The 25,663-nt window shown below is 37.1% G+C and overlaps 1 protein-coding gene across 1 annotated transcript in view; it reads left to right on the forward strand.

The window, feature by feature from the left end:
- The window catches only part of LOC149534570 (Pentapeptide repeat-containing protein), a 90,067-nt gene that overhangs the window by 19,877 nt on the left and 44,527 nt on the right, over positions 1-25,663 (forward strand). The window contains exons 2-4 of the mRNA XM_089803885.1: positions 9,111-9,261; positions 9,711-9,740; positions 12,467-12,573. Of these exons, the coding sequence (XP_089660011.1) occupies positions 9,111-9,261; positions 9,711-9,740; positions 12,467-12,573 (288 nt within the window). The remainder of the gene's footprint in view (positions 1-9,110; positions 9,262-9,710; positions 9,741-12,466; positions 12,574-25,663) is intronic.

Below are 25,663 nucleotides of genomic sequence, written 5' to 3' on the forward strand. Positions count from 1 at the left end.
ATTTCTCTCATCAGCGTGACTGGTTTACGGATTTCTATCCATACATTGATTCAGTTGTATTTGACGGAGGAGAGGAGTTCAAAATTATTGGCAGAGGAAATGTTCAGATAGTTTGGTGGATGTCAACTCATCTTTCTCAATGTCTGCTACATTCCTGTTATGGCACTCAATCTTCTCTTTGTGAGTCAGATCATGAGAAATTCTCCTCAATTGGATGTGGTGTTCAGTGCCCACAAATGGTCCGTTATTAATTGAGAGACTCGTCTTACTGTTGCTACTAGTCTAGAGGATCATGGCTTATATCGGCTTATTGACACTGGTGATTCTTCTAAAATAGCTATAGCAGCTTGTGATTTATCTCTCAGCACTTTGTGGCATCAGAGATATGGACATCTCAACATCCAATATCTCTCTCAGCTATCCTGGGAGGAACTTGTTTTTTGACTACCTCCAATTCAGCCGCAACATCTTGGAGTATGTGATGCCTGTCAAGTTGGCAAACAACATCAGACTCCCTTCAAAGATGGAGATTCTTGGCATGCATCTCAGATACTTCAATTACTTCATGCTGATATTTGTGGTCCTATGAATACATCTTCAGTTACTGGTTGCAAATATTTTTTGCTTATTGTTGATGATTTTAGTAGAAAAATGTGGGTGTACTTTCTTAAACAAAAATCAGATGCACTTAGTACATTTCAGAATTTAAGTTGTTGGTTGAGAACGAGTTTGGCTGCAGTATCGTTTCTCTTAGAATATATAATGGGGGGAATTTTGTTCTCATGCATTCTCCGATTTTTGTGCTAAACATGGCATCAAGCGCCAATTCACCACACCTTACACTCCTCAGCAAAACGGTGTTGTTGAGCATTGCAATCGTATGATTGTTGAGATGGCTCGTTCTATGTTACAACAGAGGAGTGTTCCTAATAAGTATTGGGCAGAAGCAGTGTTTATTGCTGTTGACCTTTTGAATTGTTCCCCTACTTAGGCTGTCAAGAACAAAACTCTTGAAGAATTGTGGTTTGGTTGTAAGCCAAAGATCAACCACCTGAAGATTTTTGGCTCTCTTGCCTATGTCTAGATTCCCGATGCGAAACGTTCCAAATTAGATTCCAAGACTCAGAGACTCATGATGACAAGGTATAGTTGTTGATGCGAGTTTTGTATCACTACATAACATATTAGTAATTGAATATCCGATACGAAGTATCAAACATACAATTCCTCTCTTGAAAAGTTAATGCTCATGGGACATGAGAATAACTCCAATGTTCCTTACACTTGTGGATACTCGCTCAGTTTATTGATGTGATTCGTTGGTAATCACGTAGGCAGCCTTACGCAAATTGTTGAGGATGACTTGGACTTCGGTGGGATGATGGAGATTGTGGTTCGGTGTGAATGCTAGATGATGTTGATGGGAAAGTGATAGTGGTTGAGGGTGAATGGTTCTCATGACTGGTATCTTTCTAATTCTCTTCTCCTAAATTCGAAGTCCTAAACTACTTGCTATCCTACTCCTACTCCTATGGATGGAAGACTAGCAAATGGACTGGGATCGAACCTAATGAAAGTTAACCAGTGGCCTCACTTCCACAGATGCAATGATTCAAAGGAAAAATAATCTAGTTTTCCACACAAGGCTTCCCAATAAGCCGCTAGGATGCTAGTGGTCTAGTATTGATCCCTATCAAACACCTACTAATGCTACCATACAACTATCCATCTACTTTAATCTTACTTAGCAACTTGAAATGAAATTTGCTTCAACAACTTCAAAGGGAAATCTAATGCTAACAATTGGAAGTAGAAACCATGCAATAATACCAAAGGCTCTTAATCACCATGCAAGTCACAACAATGAGAAAGAAATAGCGAATTTTGGTATTATCTTATGCAACAATTTTCTCCGACCATTACAAATGAGAGCAAATGGCCTTATATAGAGGCCAAAATGTACAACTGACGGTAGAGATAAAGAGGCAAAATCGACGATCTAGATTGAATCTTAGAAACCCTAATTAGGGTTGCCACCCCATCGGCCAATGAGAAGACGCCACCTCGTCAATGGACCAATGAAAAAAGTGCAAAAGTGGTAACCAATGAGAAGGCACCAAAATGGTGGCCAATCACAATTAGACACTTGTCCTATCCGAGAAGAGAGAAATTGCCACTTGGGCTTACATCAAATAATCTTCTAATATAATTCTCCCTTTTTCTTTCATTCTTTTAGCTAAGGCAATGAACCTAGCTAGCCTTCCATTGATTTCTTCCATAGGAGGACAAGGTGTGTACTTTATCTTGAGCTCTGCCGATTTCATCACGCTGTTTGCTGCTTGTAGTATCTTCTCATGATCCTTCTCATACTCTTTTGCGAATCCAATGGAAGCATTTAGGGAGGAAAGGGTGTTCAAATGTTTCTTCTTGATAGCAACCCTTCCTAGCTCATCTAATTTCGATCCAAGTCTTGTCTCATTGATATCCTCTTCTCTGATGTCTTCAAAATCAAGTGCCATCCCAACGTTGCTCATCATGGTTGAAATGGAAGTATCGACGCTTGAGCTGTGCTGTGCAACTGCCTTTTGTATCTCTTCGAGTGTTCTCAATCTAGTAGTCAAGGCGACAAACCAAGACTCAACCGTACTCAATCCTCTTTCATCGACCAACTTGGCCCTTTCCAAATATGCCTTTGGTAGTCCAATGAACGCCTGTAGCCTGGGAATAGCTAAATCTTTGATGGAAAGGAAATCCTTCCACTCTTCTTCAAATAATCTGAACTTGTCTCTAACAGTCACTAATGACCAGAATGTGGAGATGAAGGAAGGCAAGAAATTTCGCCCATCTTGGATTGTGTCGTGGATCCAATCCTTGACTTCATGTAACTGAGCTGATATCTCTTCTAGGTTGCTACCGCTATCTTGAGGAAGGGCTGCTTGGTGCAATTGTTGGATAGGCTGGCAATCTCTCCAATATTTGTTCTTGGCCTCCAACTTTACGATCCTTTCATTTGCCTTCCTCAACCTTTCTCTGATTGAAGCTATACCCTTCTGGATCTCTTCACATTCCATATCATCGGTGTTTCTTCCCAAGTTGTGTTCCACTATCTCATATTCTTGGGCCACAATCTCATCCACTACCTTATTGATTGTTGGTATAGCAATCTGAACCTTTTGGTGACCTCATTGTCGCTCCTGATTACCTTTGCCATCGTCTTTGCCATTTGCTTTTGGTTCTCGCTATCACCCTTTTCTATTAATCCTTGGGTGTCTTCCACTGTTCAGGCAGTTATCACCTCACCTCTTGGCATGAGCATTTTCCTTAACCATAGTGGTGTGGTACATCTCCCCAAATCTGGATTTGGTTCGACTAACAAAGCATCACCAATGGCCTCAAGTGCTCGACTTATTGCCTCAATGTCAATTGGCCCATCTTCTTCTCCTCTAGTTACTGCCATATCATCTCCTTGTTGGTTTTCTGAGAGGGGAGTACTCGGTGCTCTCATTGTAACCACTTGATTCTAAATTAGAGCTCACCTCTACTGTGACCCCTTTATCACTTGAACTGACCTCTTGGCTTCTAGCCTCAATTATGCTTTCTCTTGATGGAGCTGCATGCTGTCTCTTGGTTGGAGGTTTTGGATGTCCTTTGCTCTTCTCAACCTCCAAAACCCTTTTCTCGCTTCTAACTATTTCCTGTTGCTGGCTACTTCTTTCACCCTTCTGTTCGATTGATTTTGTTGGACCTTCCTTTGGCTTCATCTTCTCATAGGTAAGGGGAATCCTTCGACTTTGTAGCTTCCTTAATCTTTCATTATACCATGACTTGGTATGAAAATCAACTGCTCTTGTAATTGCCTCCAAGGAAGGATCTTGATGGTCATCCCAGTCTACTGGATTGAATTCTATTCCTTCTACCGTATCATAATCTTCTCTCAACACATTTCTGTCATCTTCCTGTTGATCGGGAATATCAAGGCCTCTCCATTTGATATCTCTCATCATGTTCACCGACAATCTTGAGAAGGCTAGCTTTCTCACATGAAAGTCATCCTTGGCATTGGCCCAAAAGTCCTCTATAGTTGGAACATGCTTAAATGCATTTCCATGAGATACCTTGATAAGACCATTAGGATCGTATCCTTGCCTTGCTCTTTACCATCCTAGATGATACCATTCCAATTCTTTTTTCGCAGCTGCAAAGGCGGCCCGACTGGGGCAACTATCATTGCCAATTCCGATTGAGAAGGTAATCCCTGCCTTACCTTCGCTTCTCATTTATTCTATCATAGTGCTCAAGTTGCATAGCCAATTCCATCAAAACTACCTTGTTGGGTGGGTATCTTGGAAGCCTCTTGGGACAAACTGCGCTCCCTGCTATTCTAATGTAGGCGAATTGCGGAAATTGGATGAACCAACTCCCAAACTTCTTTATCTTTGCTTCTGCTTCCGGTGAAAGTCTCTCAGCAGGTGTCCCTTGTAATACCCTTATTGTCTTCATGGCAAAGGCGTCACAAAACATCTTGTAATCTTTATTGTTGTGCAAATGAAGCTGTGGATAGCATTCATGCACTAAATATTGCCTCGACCCATTGCCAACTTCTCCTAAGGCCTTAAGTCCCGGACTCTTATACAATCTAGCAATTAGGTAAAATAGATAGGATCCCATGTAGAATTGCTTTTGATTTTGTATGGTTCTAACTTGCAACTCTAGGTTCTCGCTTATGATCTTAGCCCAATTAAATCTTCTTTTTTCGTTTTCAATTTCATCAATGAAGAAGTACATCCAGTTTTCAAATTGCATACCTTGAGCTAGGCCCATGATTTGGCTGAGAAGCACAATGAGATCTCCATATTCTGATAACCTCACAATAATAGTGATAACCATAAGGCCTACAGATTGATAGATATCGACACTGATCATCTTATCTTTAGTCATGAGGACCGTTTCTGTCCTCTTCTTAGCAATGTTCTGAGGAACAACCTCATAGTGTTCCCCTTCCTTTAGCACCATTTGATGGGAAGAATGATACAGATAATGCCTGCCCTAGGACACCTAATGTTGATCCTGTTGAGGCTCCTGAGAATGATCCTCCTCCCGTTGTTGCTTCTGAACCTCATCCAACCCCTCCAGCTCCTCTAGAGGTCAGCTCTTCTACTCTCCGACCCAAATGGTGGGTTAAAAACTATTAGTGATCTAAGGAATGATGAGCTCATTGAAGGTAGAGTTTCTCGAAATAAGCGCAAACAAATAGTTAGTTTTTCTCTTATGGCTAACATTCATAGTGTTTATGAGCCCCGAACTTATTTCGAGGCTAAAGGTATTCCTGAATGGGAACAGGCTATGGAAGATGAACTTTAGAGCATTCAGAAAAATCAAACTTGGGTTCTTTCTGATCTTCCTAGAGGGAAGAAGCCCATTAGCTGCAAATGGGTATACAAGGTCAAATATAAAGCTGATGGCACCTTAGACAAGTATAAGGCTCGTCTTGTTGGTCGAGGGTTCTCACAAAGGGAAGGTATTGACTATTAGGAGACTTTTGCTCCTACAGCTAAAATGAGTATCATACGGCTTGTTCTTGCTCTAGTAGCTCAGTTTGGTTGGAAAGTTCATCAGATGGATGTCAAGAGTACTTTTTTGAATGGTGACTTACAGGAAGAGGTCTACATGACGCAACCTTCTAGATTTAATGTTGTTGGTCAGGAACACAAAGACTATAAACTTGTCAAAGCTCTTTATGATTTGAAACAAGCTCCTCGGGCTTGGTACATGAAAATTGATAAATATTTAACTGACCATGGTTTTTAGAGGAGTCCATTGGATTCAAACCTATATATCAAACATGTAGGTGATGATGCCTTGTATATCGTTGTTTATGTGGATGATTTGATCATCATTGGAAGTTTAGCACATTTGATCACGGAAATCAAACAGGATTTGTGCAACACTTTTGATATGACGGATTTGGGACTCTTGCACTATTGCCTCGGAATTGAGGTTTGGCAGACTGAACACCATGTTTCTTTCTCAGTCCAAGTATGCTAGAAGTCTTTTGGACATGTTCAGAATGCAGGATTGCAAACCTGCTCTCACTCCTATGGAACCCGAGCTCAAATTATCCGCTTAGTCTGATTCACCTGTTGTAGATGAATCCTTGTTTAGACAACTAGTGGGTAGTCTCATTTTTCTTATTGCCACCAGACCTGCCATTAGTTTTGCTGTAAGCTATGTCTCCTACTTTACGACAGCACCCAAGACTGATCATTGGATAGCTGCAAAGCGTGTCCTGTGCTATGTGAGTGGTACTCTTGATTATGGTCTTCTATACACTTAAAAGTCTGATTCTACACTATGTGGCTACACAGATTCAGATTGGGCCTGCTCTGTTGATGATCGTAAGTCTTCCGTTGGATATGTGTTTAATTTAGGATCTGCTGCTGTGACATGGACTAGTAAGAAGCAACAGGCGGTGGCCCTGTCTTCGACTGAAGTAGAGTATTGGGGAGCAGTTAAGGCAGCTTGTGAGGCAGTTTGGCTTCGACGGATGCTTGCAAATATGCATGTTCCTCAATCAGGACCGACTCCTATATTCTGTGATAATCAGGGAGTACTCAAATTGGCAAAGAATTCGGTCTTCCATGAACGAACCAAGCATGTCGAAACACATTGTCATTACATTTGTCAGCTGGTTGAAGACAAATCTATTTAGTTGCTGCATGTTCCCACCTTAGAGCAGTCTACTGATATCTTCACCAAGTCTCTCGGTTCTGATAAATTTGTAAAATTCAAGGAGGCTATTGGTGTTATTGATAGATTAAGCATTATGGGAGGGTATTAGAATATTTCTAATAATGCTCTATCTATCATATGTAGATAGTTTCTAATTCTGTATATCAGTTTTGTATATATGAGCTTGTAAGCTCGTTGTAATATTCATTTCATTGTTTATTCAATACACAAAATAATCTTTTGATTATTTTACTCGAGGAGCACAGATACTCATAATTTCACAAAGGCAAGTGGTGACTACAAGCCTTACATCATCTGAATGTCTCAAAGTGCTAGACTAGGCTAATGTGACCAATGGAGCTTTTGTTGCAGATTTCAACCCCTCAAGAAGTGATTGGTCCAATTTCAATAGATGCATTTCTATTTCTTCCAGCTTGCTAAGAAGAATATTTTTTGATGGAAACTGGATCTTAACTCTTAAGCTGTTTTCCCAAACCATAGAGCATGCAACTCTCCTTTATGACTTTCATTGAAGGTCAGACTTAAAAGATTTGAACGTTTTTTTGAGTTGTTTGATTAAGGGACTCTTTCCCCTATCAGCCATCTCCAATCACTGAACACAACATGCAGGCTGGCAGGTTCACAAACTCTGATGCCATTTTAATAGGCTACCCCTTTTCTTACACCAAAAATATTTTGCACTTAATTCACCTACTCAGCTACAAAGGTATTTTGTCAAACAGTTGGCTTATTCTAATTTTGGAAGTTTTTCAGTTTGGCAATGACATCTGCTATTTGCTATTGCACATTTTTGTTTTTCTTTATAAATTAAGATAGGCATGAACAGGGAGGATTGCATACACTGAGAGAACAAAATCTCTTCTATTAATCCAAAGCTGACGTAATATACAAGCAAAGTTACAAAAATTCTGATCTTTCTTGAATAAATCAAATTGCAATGATATAGTAATTCTTGGCATAGAAAAACAATAGTTTAAATTCTATCATCTAGACTGAAAATGATCTAATTTGCAGTCATAAACAAATCAGAAACAATTGGATCATATTTTGGTTGGGGATCTTTTTGTGGTATCAGAGCAGCACAGTGGATTATTGGAACAACGTTCTTGAGATTGATATGGGATTCTGGCATCTGATTTCAGTGTGCAGATGCAAAATGCTTGAGGCCAAGCAATGTCTGGGAAGGAAGGATTGTAATGCCCCTTCCTTAGGCGGGCAATGGAATTGTTACAAGTCTAGTTACTTCTATGCAAACTTGATAGCTTAATAGAATGGAGGACTTAAGGTGTGTGCCATTACTGAATAAACCTACACAACATTTTTAGTCATAAGAGAAAGTTTTTGTTTACCAATGTGTATGCCATTAGCGAATAAATATATGCAATGATAATAGTTGTGAGAAAAAGTCCTTGTTTATTTTGATGACATCATTATGTGATGGTCTAAGCCAGAAATCTTAATCTAAATGGTTTATTTTCCAGTTTGGAAAAGTTAAATTATAGATTTTATCTTAGTGATTCCTGATTCATTCTTTTCTCAGGACTTTTTTTTTTTAGTTTGCAAACATTTTTCAATTGTCAGGTTTTTTATCTCAGAATCTATGAGTTCATTTTTTAGTTCAGTTGTTAAACATCCAGCATTCACAACAGTAATTCCTGAATTTTACTAAACTTGCATATACATAGGCAGGGTAGGGGCTTAGATGTTTTCTTTCTCAGTCAGGTTTGTCACTTTCTATATTTATAATTCCCCCTCGACCTGCACCAAGGGGATGCTTCTTTTGAGCTATCCGGGGTCATCCTCAAGGGTGAGGGGCAGATAAAGAGCAAAGAGGATCAACCTTGAAGAACTGCTATGCCCCCTGCCACAAAGAATGGGTAAGCTCCCCCCATCTTCACCTTGAAATACCCCCGATACTAAGTGACGGTAGGGTTATAAAAAACATTAAAACTTTGCAAGAATTTTTTCTTTAAAATACATGTACGTGTACATGGATATATACATATGCATGTTGACATATGTATATGTATTTAAATTACAGAAGAAAAGCATACATAACAAACTAAATCTAAATATTGCAAACTGAGATATAAAAATTCCAAAAAAATAATATAAATGAATAATTTTAAGTTACAAACACTTTGATATATCTATATTGTTCTATCTATCTGTATTAGGGTATCTGATACCATACCCATTTCCATGAATCTCTGTTGAATAGCATTGCCTTGCTAAAGGTTATTGATTAACTCTGATTTCCCTGATAAAGGGAATTGCTGGACTACGTTTTTTTATAATGTCTTATCCTGCCTTTTTTGTTTGTAAGGCTAGTTTGACACTTTTTTTATTTGGTTTTGTAGAATGGATGAAAAGATGCCTCACAGCAGCTGTGGCAGCGGCAGTAATCAGCACAGGGATGAATGCAGAGGCAGACCTCAATAAATATGAAGCTGAAACGCGTGGTGAGTTTGGCATTGGGTCTGCAGCACAATTTGGTTCTGCTGATTTAAGGTCAGATGAAGGTGGAGCCTGCATATGTCTGTGAAATTTTTGATAGGTTCTTTTGTTTTGTTTCACATACATGTTATCAATTGTAACATGTGTAGGCAGAAGCTCTGTTACTTTTGAATTCTTGATTTTTTGATACAGCCTAGTGGTATCATGTGGAATACATATTCTAATTTACATGATAGATAGTTGAAGTTGAACTGGTTTTATGCATCACGATTTTCTTTCTTGAGTGTCCTATATGGAGGAAACATATATCAAGGGAAGCATTTTTATGTTGTTTCAAGATTTTTTGGAAAAGTCAGTTTGTGCACAACTGTGAAATTATATATAATTGAATACTATTGCTAGCTCTTTTAAATCTGTGTTATTATATTTGCATGCCAGTTTTAAGCAACTCCAGGTCGGGATATAAACTAATGGAAATTTCATTCAAATTTTTGTTGTCTCAGGAAATCGGTTCATTCAAATGAGAATTTCAGGTGAGATAGTTTCCATTTATTCACTCATCTTTTTGATTTATCGGAGAAATTGCAAGCTTCATCATCTATCTTTTAAAGTTCTAGCATTGTATTAGAGACTAGAAAACAAGACTCGTTTCACTTATTTGAACTCCATATTTCTTGTAATTGCATAAGCAATGGTATGAAAAATAGTGCCACTTGGTTAGAAATAGCCCCCTCAAGGTCTACACATGGCTTGTGTCGCTTGCCATTTCACAACTTAATGATTATTGATTAATCTGTTGCTCTCTCATCCTGATGATGGATCATGTAGTATGATCCGAAACGTTGATGCTAAAAAAACTCACACAATCTAATCCAGAAACATTGCTCACATTATTAATGGATTGTGGAAATCTGATTATGTTAATCTGTTGCTGCTTGTCACCTTTGCTTATGCACTGCCTTATGCTTGCATATTCTTTGTTTTTTCACACTTCCCTTTCTCAGTCAACTTTCTCTTCTCTTTCATTGTTAGCACCATCACTTGTGTGGTGTCCCTCAATGCTACTAGAGGTCCTTCCATGTGCCTACTTTATGCAGGTGAGTAACTTGTAGCCATTGAGGAACCTTGCACTTTAAACTTTGCAATGTAATACCTGGAATCTGCGGCAAAGGGCGAGTAAATAGACTTAAACCTTTAACATACTATGTCTAAATATGGCATCTTAGCATCGAAACTAGACTATATGAACAGGAGCTATCTTGCATCACTTTTACACAATGTTTCTCTGAGTTTCTGGGGGATGGAGGGATGAGTTTCTAGAGATTGCATGCTTTTTCCAAATTTCAGATTCTGGGGGGACAGCTATGCGTCAATGTGTGAGTGCTTGTATGGAGAGGTAATGGAATTTAGAAACTATAGAATGAAGAATCCATGATAAATTGATATTTGATAATTCAAATCGACAAGTGATCAATACCAGACCCAATGGTCAAATCATTGTTCAGAATGGTAGAATATGATAATATGAAAATTGAAACCAAAAATTATTCATCATAATTGCTGAAATTGAAATCTATTGCACTTTCAAATATTCACATGATCAATGAGCTGAAAGTGCAAACTATTCAAACACAATATAATATAAATCTACAACTAATGAAATCTTTAATGATAAATAAATTTCCAAAATAATTAGCAAAGAATAAATTGCAAATAAGAGTGAAAGACAGCTTGATAATAACATAAAAAGAAATGAGCAACTCAAATGGCATTTCGTACAGAGCAGAGATTGCTTGCACATAATAAGAGGTAGTCTCTTTTTCCACCTCTGACAGAATTTTTTACATAACAACCTCGTGATTGGGTGTGTGCCCTAACCCTGCAATAATATGTCCTATTTCTTGGATCACTATACAGACCAACCTGAGGAAAAGATGATGGCCTATAAAGGCCATACTCAGTCCAATATCTGGTGGTGTCAAAATGTAGAATATCATCGGACAGAGAAAAGGAGTGCATAGGGGATATTGAGGATGGCCTAGCGTCCGTGGCATCTCAAACCCTGGGATGTTCCCAGGGGACATTCCCAAAATGTTTTGAAAAACAATTTTTGCGGGTGGGACATATTGTCATCAGTTCTCCACCCTGTGGCATCCATTTTTTAGAAAGGACATAATACTAGGGGAGACATGTACCTAGGGAAATCACTTAAACAGTGTGTGAAATACTGAATTTATACAATTACACTCTTCAAGTTCTCAACAATTTTACAAAAGTCTTACTTTTGCCAAGCACTGGGTTGGACAAACAAGTCATGTAAATTTTCTCATGAACCAGCATAGCATCATATGTATAGTAAATTCACAAAATTTCCATGTATAAAATGAATGCAACATAATTCTTTATTTGATGGTATTACTTGAATCACTTACAACCAGTAATAGTCATTATAGCAGCTACAAAGTCCAAAACGACATTGATAAGCAAAATGATGCCAACTAAAAGGTCCTGCTCACATTGCTGTAGGGAAAAATTGAATCAAAGAAGAATTTGCTGCTTATCTACAGGTTTTCCTCTGTAGAAGACACTCATATGCTCAAATGACATGGGTTCCCTAGGAATTTCTATAAGTTTTCTTATATTCCATTTATCCTTTCTGTTCACATCTTAACATTCCTGTTGGTAATATTTAACGCATATTATCAGTCAGTAATGTACACAATCTATAGTGAGAAGTGTTCTAGTGACATTCCAAAAATTGTTCATCAGTCTTGCCCATCCATGTTTCATTTTTCATTTAGATCAAGTATAATAACTCAGTGTGACTGATCATCTTTGAAAGCTCCTTTTTAAATTGCTTAGTTCTGCATCTTGCAATCATATTTGTCATGTGTGCCAACCACAAACCATCTCAATTTGCCTAGTGTAGAATAAGATAAAGCTAGGATGTTTTTTTCCACATGCCCACTTATAAATACATGCATCAAAGCCTACCTGAGGTATCCTACATCACGAGGTTAGGAACTAAGAATACATATATTGAAAAATCCAAGGATCACACCCTGTGTTTAAGGAATTCACAATGAGGTGTTATCAATTCTAACTTCTAGATATAGGGCGATAATTTTTTTTTTGGATTTTATATATTTCTTATCTATTAAATAATAGATTATTACAAGCAACATTGGACAAAATTCATGCACTAGATTTTTTGACAAATGTTATGTTTACTCTACTGACATATTATTTGGTCTGACAGGAGGGCAAACTTTACTTCAGCTGACATGAGGGAGTGTGATTTCAGTGGCTCCACCTTCAATGGTGCTTATCTTGAGAAGGCTGTCGCATATAAGACCAATTTCACTGGTAGACATCCTTTTTTGAGATTTCAAGCTATAATTCATTTTAACGTAAAGTAACAAGAATTTAGTTTAACAGTGATTGTGTATTCTTCAAACACGGGGTACATGCCTTTGTATCTGGTTTATTGGTTTGTTCATCAGGGAAGGATGGCGTCCTCGTTAGAGTAAATTTCAAATTCCTTATTCTTCCTTTTCTATGGTTCCTGTAACAAGTCATTCTTTTCTTCAGTTACTAACATTAAGTTCTCTTCTTTATTTTTTGCAGTTTAAATTTTTTCTGATCTGTATGCTAAAGATATTATTTTGCTTCTCTCTCTAGTTAAGTTACACATGCAAATTTACATCTTTGATCATTTCAAAGTATTTTACTATCATAGTTTCTGCTTTCATGCATGTTTTCCATCTCAGACTTCTGCATCTGCGCATTTCAAAAGACTCAGTGTAAATCAGATGAATGACATGGAAAATAACATTGAAATATATATGGGGACTCCAGATGTTTTGCTTAAATAATCTGGTTTTGTAAATTGGGGATCAAATTTTCTCTATAGAGTGCTTATTTTTGCTTTTAAAATGGAAACACAGTAATATCTAGTAGCAATTGAAAAGACATAAGTCAATTTGACACTATATGCAGCTATGATCTTTCTAAGCTTTATAATCAAGTTCTCTTCTATATAAAATATATAGGGAAATTTGCATATATACGTTACATTCATATGAAGACATTGATAAACCATGCCATTTAAACATCATAGAACCTTAACATACAACTTTTTAATAATCAGACTCAATGCTCAATATGCTATAATGCATTCATAATTTGGAATTATTGTAAATGTGTATGCCATATTAAAATAATAAGTTATAACATAAAAATTGAAATATACCCAAGAACATAATTTAGAATTCATTTTCAATAGCAACAAGAACAATAACCCAACTTCCAAATTGAAACACACTACTATCATTTAATTCTGATACAACACTTACAGTTCATTGTAAGTGGACTGATATTAATATAAAAAAGTCCTCTATACAGTTCTGATCATGATATAGGTTTGTTACAGTAAGACGGTATCTTGATGCAACTTCCAATATTCACCATATCTTCCACAAAGGACCCAAATCAACCCAAGACCAACCAAGCATTGATGTATTGCCATAAAATGACGTAAGGATGCATGTTCTAGGTCTGTAATGCACTTTTCAGACTTTCCTAGCACCTTGCAAACAGTCTGGTATATAATTTTGAGTGTGTAGCCTGACTGTAACAGCAATATTGATTCCATGATTCTTAACGTAATGTTGTCAAATACTAATTAGAGGGCCACCAAATAGTAGGAATTAACTACCAAACACTAATAAGCATGTTCGGGTGAACTCGGAAGGAGGGGCCTACTTAAATTTTTTTTTTTCTTTTAAAAGAAAATTATTTTTATAAGTGCTGATTTTGTCTAAAAATTGGGGATGCCCATCTGTTCCGGGGACTTCCAAGGCGTCCCCAACCATCCCCGGGACAAACGGACGTCCGCAAAAAAATTTCCCGAATTCCCCAAGTTTCTGGGACGTTTCCTGGGAATTTTGAGCGAATGGGGACGGGGTGGGTATGTCCCCTACCTGTACCCCTGTCCCAAGGACATCCTTGTTTCCGAAACTTGGCCTTTTTGGGCGGGGACGTGTCCCTGGGGAATGGAGGCTCTCTTGTCTTATCAAATTGATCTTTCATCCCAACTCTTTGTTCTTTTAATTAGCTGGTAAAAAATGGAAGCTTCAGCTGTTCACAAGTTGAACCACTTACAGTAAAAAAATTCTTTTTGAAGAGACTAAGATGGTTCTTTTTTAACAATATCACTTTATTTCTAGGTGTATACTGTTCGATATTAGATTGAAACATTGTAATGTCTTTATTACCTTCCTTGAAATCTGTCTAGGGGGGTTATATTGAAACCATTTCTCGGATGTTGGAACCTTTATAAGCTATTTTGAATCATGTCACCCATTTCTACATTTATCATGTTGGAAATATATCCCTTGTATACATATCTTGAGGGACTTGAAGGATATTGCTTTAGTATTTTATGGTTTTTGGTGTAGTTGAGACAATCTACAGTGCTGCCAACCCTTGCTAAAGGTCTAAGTTCCAATTACATGTTGATATAGAATTACGTAAACAAAAAGATTCTTTAAGAGTACAATGCAGACAAAATAGCAGCAATATAGATATCAACCATTAGAATAAACTCAACACCAAAACGGAGAGCTATAACAACTTCCTCAATAGCCATAGTTTGGATAGAACCCTATCTGTCCTTGCACATCAGCGGAATGTTCCTAGAATTTGTCACTTGGGCAGCCTGTTGATGGGTCTTTGGTGACACTCGCCAGTGCAGAATAAAGTATCAAGTATTCTATTGTCTCTTGAACATGAAATCTCAAACGTTAAACAATGTGACATTGTCTGATCAAATAAGGCAAACCCAAGGTTTGCACTGCGAACTTGCGGCTTTGAGTTGGATATAGACTTAATGAAATGATGCGATCTTGTTGGTAACTTACAAAAGGACTTACATGATTTTTCTTGGATTTAATCAGTTCTTTTCCTCCAAGCATTTGGAACTTGAATTAAATTGATTTAGACTTCAAAAAAGAGATAAACAAGGATGACGGTTTAGAGGAATCTAATCTACATCTAACTCTAAAGACGATGATAACAATTGATGATGCTTGGATAGACAAATTCTTTATGGAACTACTTTCTATTTGACCAGAGACACAATGCCATAGAAAGATTTTCATTTTGTAAACAATCCATCTAAATGTCCAATACTAGCACAATCCAAGTGAATATTCACAATTGAACTATGCTCAAAATGAGGTTTAGACTAACCATTGTTGTAATTTTGTGTTTTATATATATTTTGTTTCCATCCTTTGATGAGATCACTTATCTCATTATAATATATGCAAGAGGTGGCCTTTCACCAAGAGATGCTTATTGATATAATTATATTAATATAATATAATATCAACACTATCAATAATTATATTTTTCAATATGATAATATTAGCACAATTGCTACATTATTAACTAAATATAATAATTATTATACAATCATATAACATAATAATTATACAATGCAAGTATACAATATAATTATATCATCTCATAATATAAATAATCACAACCTTTGTGGATTCCAACGATAGCTAGAATAAAATCAACACTCCCTCTTAGCTAGGGAAGATTCCATTTAGGTAGTGTCACAATGACTATCCTTCAATAGGCAGATTAAATAGATCCAATAATGGAGAGATATTGGATAAGTCATGACTAACTTAATTAATTAATTTTATACTAATGTATTACTCTCTTGAAGAAAACTTCAACACTCCCTCTTTACCTAGGGAGGCTTTCATATTAGGTTGAGACATGTTATTAAATATCAACTTATCAATATCCACCATAGTAGATTAATATGTTTTTTTTTTGACCTTTATGGCATGTCGTTGGATATCACCATATGTGCTATCCACCATAAGGGATTTAAAATAACTACCATTATGGCATATTGTCGGGTACCACCACATGCGTTACCCATCGTAATGGATTTAGGATCTCTACCATTATGGCATGTCATCATATACTACCACAAGTGTTACCTACCATAATGGGTTTAGAGAGTCATCTTTATGGCATGTTTTTAGATACAACCACATACATTATCCACCATAAAGGATTTAAGATACCTACCATTCTAGCATTTTGCCTAGTACCACCACAAGCATTACCCACTGTGATGGATTTAGGATTTCTACCATTTGGCATGTTGTCAAGAACTACCACAAGTGTTACCCGCCGTAATGCGTTTAGAGAATCTCCTTTATGGCATTTTGTTAGATACCACTACGTGTTATCCACCATAAAGGATTTAAGATACTTTCCATTATGGCACGCCGTTGGCTACCACCACATGCATTACTCACCACGGTAGATTTTGGATTTCTACCATTATGATATGTCATTTGGTAATACCATAAGTGTTACCCACTATAATGGGTTTAGAGAATAACCTTTATGGCATGTCCTTAGATACCACCACATGCATTGTCCACCATAAAGGATTTAAGGTACCTACCATTATGGCATGTCTTCAGGTACCACCACATGCATTACCCACCATAATGGATTTAGGATTTCTACTATTATGGCATGTTGTCAAGTGCTACAACAAGTGTTACCTACCATAATGGATTAAAAAATATCTATATGTTTAATGAATATCCATTACTTTATGAGATATCAACCATCATTGTGAATCGTCACCTCTCAATAAAGGTAATCATATACATGTGTCTTATTGTTGTGTGATTGTCACCTCACAAAGATATTCATATCATAGGGACAAGGAAAATCTCCATGGATTATCTCATGTGGTCTTGTCATGGTGTCATGCACATGAGATGCACCATGAACCGCATTAGAGGGTGGATTAAGGGCTTATACCTCAAGCCTCTTTTAAAGAAAAATGCATTAACAAGGAATTGTACCTCGAACTTCTCCCTCATGGAGAAGAACTCATTATAGTACATCTCGAGGAATCATTGATACTAACACTGCCTCTCAGCCAGAGCTTCGTTCTCCACAATGTCAAGTTTGTCTTGAAAATGCACAAACTTCACTCTAGCAATTATCTTGGTGAGTATCAATTGTTTGGTTCTCAATGCTTATCTACTTCAAATGGATAACATTCCTTGCACCATATCTCTATTATAGTGATACGTGCTTTGTTTTGTCATAAATGTAGGGCCGGAGTCTACATCACTTTTGGTGAATCCCAAACTCATCAAGTATCCATCTAAGAATATCATGAACTAGGTGTCCGCATAAAGGTCTTCCAGCCAAGAGAAGCCATCTTGGTATGGTTCACTCCCTCTGAATCAATATGAACAAATTCCTTGGATGTCAATTGAGGCAGATCCTTTAGTTGCTCCTCTTGCTTTTGAAGCACAAGTTCTTGCATTGGTCTCTTGAGCTCCTTGTCTAAGGTTGCCTCTAATAGATGTTAGTGTCCCTTTGAATCTAATATCAACTTTCTAACCTCCTTGGATGTCAACTGAAATAGATCCTCTAGCTGCTCCATTTGACATGGAAGTATATCTTTCTCATATGGGAGAATCTTGCTTTAGGAGACTCTCATGATCTGACATGATCCATGTACGATTGAAAGTGCTAGATCTAAGACCACCTTGGACCTATTGTCATAATATTGAATTCTAGACTAGACAGCGTATGACCATCCTTGAAAGCAAATAAAAATTCGCTTGCAGCCTGCTCCCTCTCACTGGGAGAGCTCTCTTCTCTTGATAGTCATGGATGCTACCATCACTTAGCATAAATGCCTCAACTGCATTCCTAAAGAATCATTCTTCTTTTCTTGCAAAAAACATCCCTGAGGATCAAGAAAAAAAAGAGCATAATAAAGAAAATATCTCTTTTAGTACATGCAAGGATGTAGTTAGAGACTGACTACAATAGGCAAATAAAATTAGTATTTGAGAGATAATAACCAAAAATACTTATCTCAAAATGCTCATTAACATCCTTCCTGATGCAATCTGCTTTTTTCTGCCTTCCTGTTTGTAATGTACTCTTCCACGTAAGAGAAGGCTTACAAGTACATAAGACTTAGTATTTGTTTTGGATTACAGGTAGAATTCGGAGGTTAACTTCATATATACTAACCATTGCTACAGTATGCAGAACCAACAACCATTAGAATATATTAACACTTAATATATCCCAGCAACCATGTACCCAAATGTTTGCTTGGATTATGAACATGAATCTTTAGTTCTCCAATGAACAACAAGAATTCCGTTCTAATGGATGCCCCTACAAGATCATTCACTGCTTTGAACTTTCAGCACACACTTGATAACCTATAACCTTATTAAAAAATGGCACCTCTGCAATCATTTCATTAGCTCTTTTCCACAAAATACTGATGCTAACGCTAATGCATATATTCCAAACTCAAAAATGCATATTTGACTCCATAATGTCCAAAACATCCAAGTTACAAGGATAGTCCAGTCCTCATATATTTCAGTAATATGAATTATACTGCCAAGCTTGCCATACCAAGGAATAAACCTCAACCAATATTTGAAGCCCCCAACTGCAAATAACATGTCAATTGATCAAAATGGTCTCCCTCAAGCCGTGGAAAGGTATTCATATATCGAACCAATGACTAATAAGAGTCGGGTTTGACTATGTCTGAACGTATTTATATGCTCCCAGATCTTGTAGTAATGAAATGACACATATGATATTATTATGTGCCAACCATTGGAGTCTCAATGATATTATACACCTTATATTAGTGACAATCTTAGCGGAAATCTCTCTTATGACAATATCACACAAAACACTAGAATATTATTGGGCCCACAAATAATCAATTATTTTCCATAGAACTTTAAGAGATATTGTCAATAAATTAAACTAAAAAAATGTGCCTCATGATTTGCTATAAATGCTATGAACCAAAGAATTTGTCACATATCCCCACATTTCTCCATTGAAATCAATGAACTTCAACTAAAACTTGAGAAGTAGAAGCCGTGCAAAAATGTAGAAACTTGCACACAAAGATTTGCTATATCTTCAATGAAAATCATTAATTTATTCCAACATAGTCTTGGCAGCAATCTCTAATCTCCTTATACTATAGCTACTTCTCTACTTTTTACTCTACCATCTACTTCTCTAGTATTAATGACTTTATAAATGAGAAGGCTAAGCCTTTTATAGACCTCCCAATTACAAATGAGGGCCCAAATTGATTCCAAATCAATGACCAAGATAATTTAATGAAAACCCTAATTACGAGGAATTTCAAGTATCCTTGAAGAAGAAGATAAACATATGGATGAGTTAAACAAGGAATTGCAAGATATCATAAATGAATTCAAGGGACAATTTGGTGAAGCACTCAAAGACATCATCTTTGCTATGTCCTTTGGTGAGGGGGTCCAGTAAGATCCCAAGGAAGAAATACAAATGGAGTCATTGCTGAGGGCATCTGAAGACATACTAGTTGTTGTAAGTGACATGATTCACCATCAACTTAGACCTCCATTTATGAAAATGTATAATGATCCTCCTATCAATTTTGAAGAAACATTGCTTGGTGATATTTAATGTGAAGGATTGCAATATGTTCCTAAAGATTTGAACGACCACCTCATGGAAGCTGAAGCTGAAGATGAAGAACAATTTGGATTGGTGCTAAAATCTGATATTACATTTGAGCAACTTGAGGATATATTTGAGAGAGAAATCATCAAGGAATCCTTAATTTTTGAGGATGCACTTGAGGCAACTCACAAGGATGCATGGTTCATGTTACACAAGGACAAACCTCGGCCATATTCCATGGGCTTGATCTCAAGACTGATCCTTCCTTGATCACTCATGAGTTTGATGCTGATGCTAGTGGGATGATCCATCACCAACTTCAACATCCTAAAGTTGTGGATGATCAACAAGGATTTAGTCACAAAATGCCATTTGAAGCATGTCAGGTTATATCTTTCCTTGCTTTTATTCTTAAAAGTTTTCAAAGTTATCATTTTGATTGTTCTGATCTAGGAAAGGCAACTTGCATTTGGATTGATCATGTGCCTCATGATTTGCCCCAGTTGTTGATTTTACATGATAAATTTCTTGAGTTTGAAAATGGGGTGGTAAAAATATTCTTTTTTGAGTACAAGGATAAGTTTTCCATATTGAAAACTATCACCCAGGGCTTGTTGCTCTTGAACATTTTGAGAAGCTATGATAGGTCAAGCTTGTATATAACTCTTTCCACTGTTGTCTCTTTAGAGTCTTGTATAGAGTTAGAATAGGTTTCTCTTGAGCCATTGGATTCAAGAAGGGGTAGGATAGGTTTCTTTTTTACCAGTTAGGAGCCAGAAGAGTAATTTTCCTTGAGATTTGTTTGAGTGGCTGTAACATACTAAATTTCTGGAAACTATTTAACCATTAAATAAATGAAATAACATCAAAATCTTAACCGAATGAGAAGAGTTACAGTAATATCATTTATTCTATTCTTTCATATGAAAAAGAAAATAATAGTTAACTGTAACTTATATTCCAATAACCAGAATCTAACAATCATTTTAACTACTAGGTTCACATGATATTCAGTTATAAATTACCATCGCATTTCATTTCAACTTTCTAATTTCTTGATATCTAGAATAAGAAAACTACATAATTTAAATTACATGATGATAATATTTACATCAAATGAAATACAAAGCATGAAATAGATACTAGAGAAAAAGCAATTGATGTCCTTGTGTTGAGCAAGCCTTGGCATCTGGAAGAGAGGAGAAGCATTATCATGGGCTTAACCTCCCAACCGTAGACCTTTAAGTATCCCCACACAATCTCCACTGAGAAAGGCCCTCCCTACCCTAGGAATTGGCTTGGGACACCACTGTCCTACCACTGAGCATCCTGCTGTTAGAGTGTCGGCTAGTCAACTGATGAGATTGTGGATACTTTCCGATCAACTTATCTTCTAACTTCAAGCACTTTGACCTCTGGTGATCACAGTGGCAATCATGCCATTAACCTACTTTGGCCAAGGATTTCGGATGGGCAACATAGATGTCTGATCACGCACCGCGCGATTTGACAATAAGAAATTATACAAAGGATTTCCATGAGTTAACTTAGTTACTAAAATTTGAATGTTGTTTCTTATTATGTTCACTTTTCATTGCATTATGGATATTCCCATTCACTCCCTTCATCTTGACCATACTGACCTTCATGGATGAATTTTGGGGTGGTTTCATATGTGATATCTGGTTTATAGAGTATACACATTGCCATCTTTCATGCCAAATCTAGGCTATGGCATCATAATTGAGTTATGCTTGCATTTTGATAAATTCTTTATCTTAAGATGCAACTCCCATCTCAGAGATATATTGACCATATCTCTATATGGGATATCATTCTTTGACAAAAAAAATAAATATTTGCATACTTATTCAAAATATTAACACAAGCATAAACTTTTGATTGTGAGTGAGAACTCTTTTCTCATATCAACTTAACAAAATGAGAGATACAAATACTGACATCATTTTGATGGTGATTTCGAGAAAGGAAACATTAAAGCCTTTCCTAAGAGGCAAGTCAGCAATTTCAAATGCAAAAGTTTTGTAAACAAAAGACAATAACCATATTTAAATGCATGACATGAGATTGGTATTGCTCGATTTGGAGATTGAAAATAATTTGGCGTGGTGTATACCACCCTCTTGTGCAATCAAACTTATCTTCACGTTCTATATAAAGGAACGCTGGAAAATCTTATACAAGCTTAGCTTCTCAATAACAATTGCTCTATATGATCACACTTGGATCGAAAGAGCAGAAACAAAACGACTAAATGAATATGGAGGAAACAATAATGTTGTAAGAACCACCTGAGAAGGTGAGAGGCAATATATATAATGCATCCTTATTGAGGTGAGCAAAGATAAGCAAAGTGATGTAGGAGTATCTTGGGTTTCCTTGTAATCCTGCACTTTTGTTCTTTTTGCCTGTTGGTGCCAAGTTCTTAGTGGATGCCGAGCGCTGAGTCATTTCTTTGATTGCCGAGTTCCTGTGGTTGCCGAGTGAACTCTTTGGATGTCGAGTCATTCTTAGTTGCTACCGAGTTCCTTTGGATGCCGAGTGAATCCTTTGGTTGCCGAGTGCCTGTGGTTATCGAGTGATTTTCTTTGGTTGCCGAGCATTGGAGGATGCCAAGTTCGTAGTTGCTGCTGAGTGATTCCTTTGGATGCCTAGCTCGTGTGCGTGTCGAGTGCCAGTTTTCTGGGAGTTCATTTGCCGAGCTATCTTTGTTTGGTTCCAGTTTGGGCCGACTTTGCTTGTATTTAATTTTGGCATAGGTAGTTAATATCTGTTATGGGCCGACTTGTGGCTTTCTATGTTCTAGAATCTTCTGTAAGCCATTTTGGCAAGTATTTAAGGAAGTCTAAGGTTAAGTTTTAGAAGTAGTTAGAGATAGAAGATAGAAGTGGGAGATAAGACTGCGAAAAGAAGATATGTGTTTGAAAGTGTGAATTTGAAGATTGTCATTTGTATTGGCTGTAACCCAGAAGGCCTTACAGCTGGGCATGTATGCTGAATATTTGATGAATCAATAAAGATATCCTCTACTTCCTCCTTTGGGTGCTGTTCTTTGTGTTTGCTTCTGTTGTGTTAACTCTTGCAGGGTGGTTTGGATAGCTGGTTGAGCCTTTGGCCCTAGTTATCCCCCCCCCCCCCCTTCCTTGTGTCAGGTGGTATCAGAGCTTGAGGTTTGTCCTTGTGAAGATTGGATCGTGTAGAACCTTGATTTGGATTTGGTTGTAGGGTGGCAGATTTGTAGATTTGACCTATAACTTGTAGAGGGTTACGATCTTGCAGAAACGTGATTTGTAAAGATGGTTCGTGGTAGAAGAAATATTGATGATGCTATATTGGAGACATTGAGACAAATTGCAGCCTGATTAGATGCTGTGGAGACAACCTAGATGAGAGGAACACAACTTGATGATGTAAGTGATGATGAAGCAGCAACACCAAACCCTAATCAAGAACTTGAAGAAGATCAAGATGAAGCTAGATTGTTGAGAGTATTGTCTAGAGCAAATTCAAAGCTTGCTGTGGAAGTTGTTCCTTATGATGGAAAATTGGACACCAATGCTGTGTTGGATTGGATCTCATATATGGAGAAGTTCTTTGAGTATGAAAACACTCCTAATAATAGAAAAGTGAAGATTGCAGTCACTAGGTTGAAAGGTCATGCATCACTATGGTGGGAGCACTTGCAAACTAATAGACAAAGGAGAGGAAAGGAGAAGATCAGAACTTGGCCAAAGATGGTGAACAAGGTAAAGAACAAATTCCTTCCTGCTGATTACCAAGTTAGCTTGCTGAGAAAGATGCAAAATTTGAGACAAATAGACATGAGTGTGAAAGAATATATTGAGGAATTCTATAGATTGGACATTAGATCTGAACATGTGGATGATGATGTTGAGAAAATTGCAAGATACATTAATGGATTGAGATCTGGAATACAAAATGAAATAAGTTTTGTGAAGTCGGAAAGTGTAGAAGAAGCATATCAATATGCCTTGAAAGCTGAGGAAATCTTGACAAAGAAGCATGAACAAAGACAAAGAGGTAGAGGTGGCAGATTCCAGAGAGGCAGAGGTAGATCTTATGGTGAAGGTGGCAGATCTGAAAGTTTTGTGCAGGATAAAGGCAAATATGAATGGAAGAATGATGACAAAGGCAAGATCGAATGGAAAAATGGGAATTCATATTGAGGAGGCACTAATTCTTACCGGGGAAGAGGTAATTCTTATTCTAGAGGTGGATTTCCTGGTAATTGTTTCAGATGTGGTAAAGAGGGACATAGATCTTCAGAAAGTGGACAGAATAATGGAAATGCTGTGATTCAAGAAGAAGATGAGGGTTCATCAAGTGGCCTTGAGGCTGGAGAAAATCTGATGGTGAGAAGAACCCTATGTAATAAAGGAAGTGATGAGGAACTTGTTTTAAGGAGAAGTCTTTTCAAGAGAAGATGTAAGATGGCTGAAAAATGCTGCAAAGTGATCATTGACAACGGAAGTTCTACAAATCTGGCATCAGAAGAGCTGGTTACCAAGTTGCAGTTGTAGAGGCTGAAGCATCCTAAACTCTATCATGTTTCATGGATCAAAGATGAGCATAAGATATTGGTAAGTGAGCAATGCCTTGTGAAGTTCAAAATTGGACATTACTTTGATGAAGTTTTGTGTGATATTATGCGCATGGATTGTTGTCATATTTTGTTGGGTAGACCTTGGCAATATGATAGATATGCTATACACGATGGAAGATTGAATCAATATACTCTTTGGATAAATGGGAAGAAACAAATATTGCTGCCTTTGATTGAAAGTCCAGACGAGGTCAGTTGTACTGCTATAAAAATTTGCATGGTTAATGGAAAGCAATTTGAAAAGGAAATGAAAAAGAATCAAGTTTGTTTTGCTATTATTCCTAGGGGACTGAGTGTTGGTAGTAATGATCGAGTAGCAGAAGCTAGTAATGACCGAGTGATAATAGATAGTGATAGCTGAGTACCAGAAGAAATTGCTGAATTGCTGAATAAGTATAAAGAGATTGTTGTTGAAGATATTCTTGATGGTTTAGGTCCAATGAGAAGTATAAGTCATTGTATGGATCTGATTCCTGGAGCTAGTTTACCAAACAAAGCACCATATAGATTGACACCTACAGAGAATGAAAAACTTAACAGACAAATGCATGAGTTGTTGCAAAAAGGTTAGATCAGGGAAAGCTTGAGTCCATGTGCTATACCTGCTGTATTAGCAACTAAAAAGAATGGAGAATGGAGAATGTGTACCGATTCTAGAGCTATTAACAAGATAACAGTGAAATATAGGTTTCCTATGCCGAGGATGGATGACATAATGGATTGTTTGAGTGGAGCAAAGTATTTTACCAAGATTGATTTGAAGAGTGGCTATCATCAGATTAGAATCAGAGAAGGTGATGAATGGAAGACTGCTTTCAAGACAAAGGATGGTTTGTATGAATGGTTGGTTATGCCTTTTGGTATGACTAATGCACCTAGTACTTTCATGAGGTTGATAAATGAAGTTCTGAAGAGATTTTTGGGTAAGTTTGTGATTGTTTATTTGGATGACATTCTGATATTCAGTAAGACTAAGGAAGAACATCTTGATCATATTAGACAAGTATTGCAGAGGTTGAAAGAGAAAAAGTTGCTGATTAATCTGAAAAAGAGTTCTTTTATGCAAGAGGAGATTGCGTATTTGGGATTTGTGATTTCAGCTGATGGTTTGAAGATGGATCCTGAGAAGGTTAAAGCAATTTTGGAATGGCCTACACCTGAGAATGTGGGTGAGGTAAGATCATTTTATGGTTTGGCTAGTTTTTACAAGAAGTTTATAAGGAATTTCAGTGCTGTTTGTAA

The sequence above is a fragment of the Cupressus sempervirens genome, chromosome 10 (genome assembly GCF_028749045.1).
Source record: "Cupressus sempervirens isolate cs-2001-9-10 chromosome 10, ASM2874904v1, whole genome shotgun sequence".
Taxonomy (NCBI): Eukaryota; Viridiplantae; Streptophyta; class Pinopsida; order Cupressales; family Cupressaceae; genus Cupressus; species Cupressus sempervirens.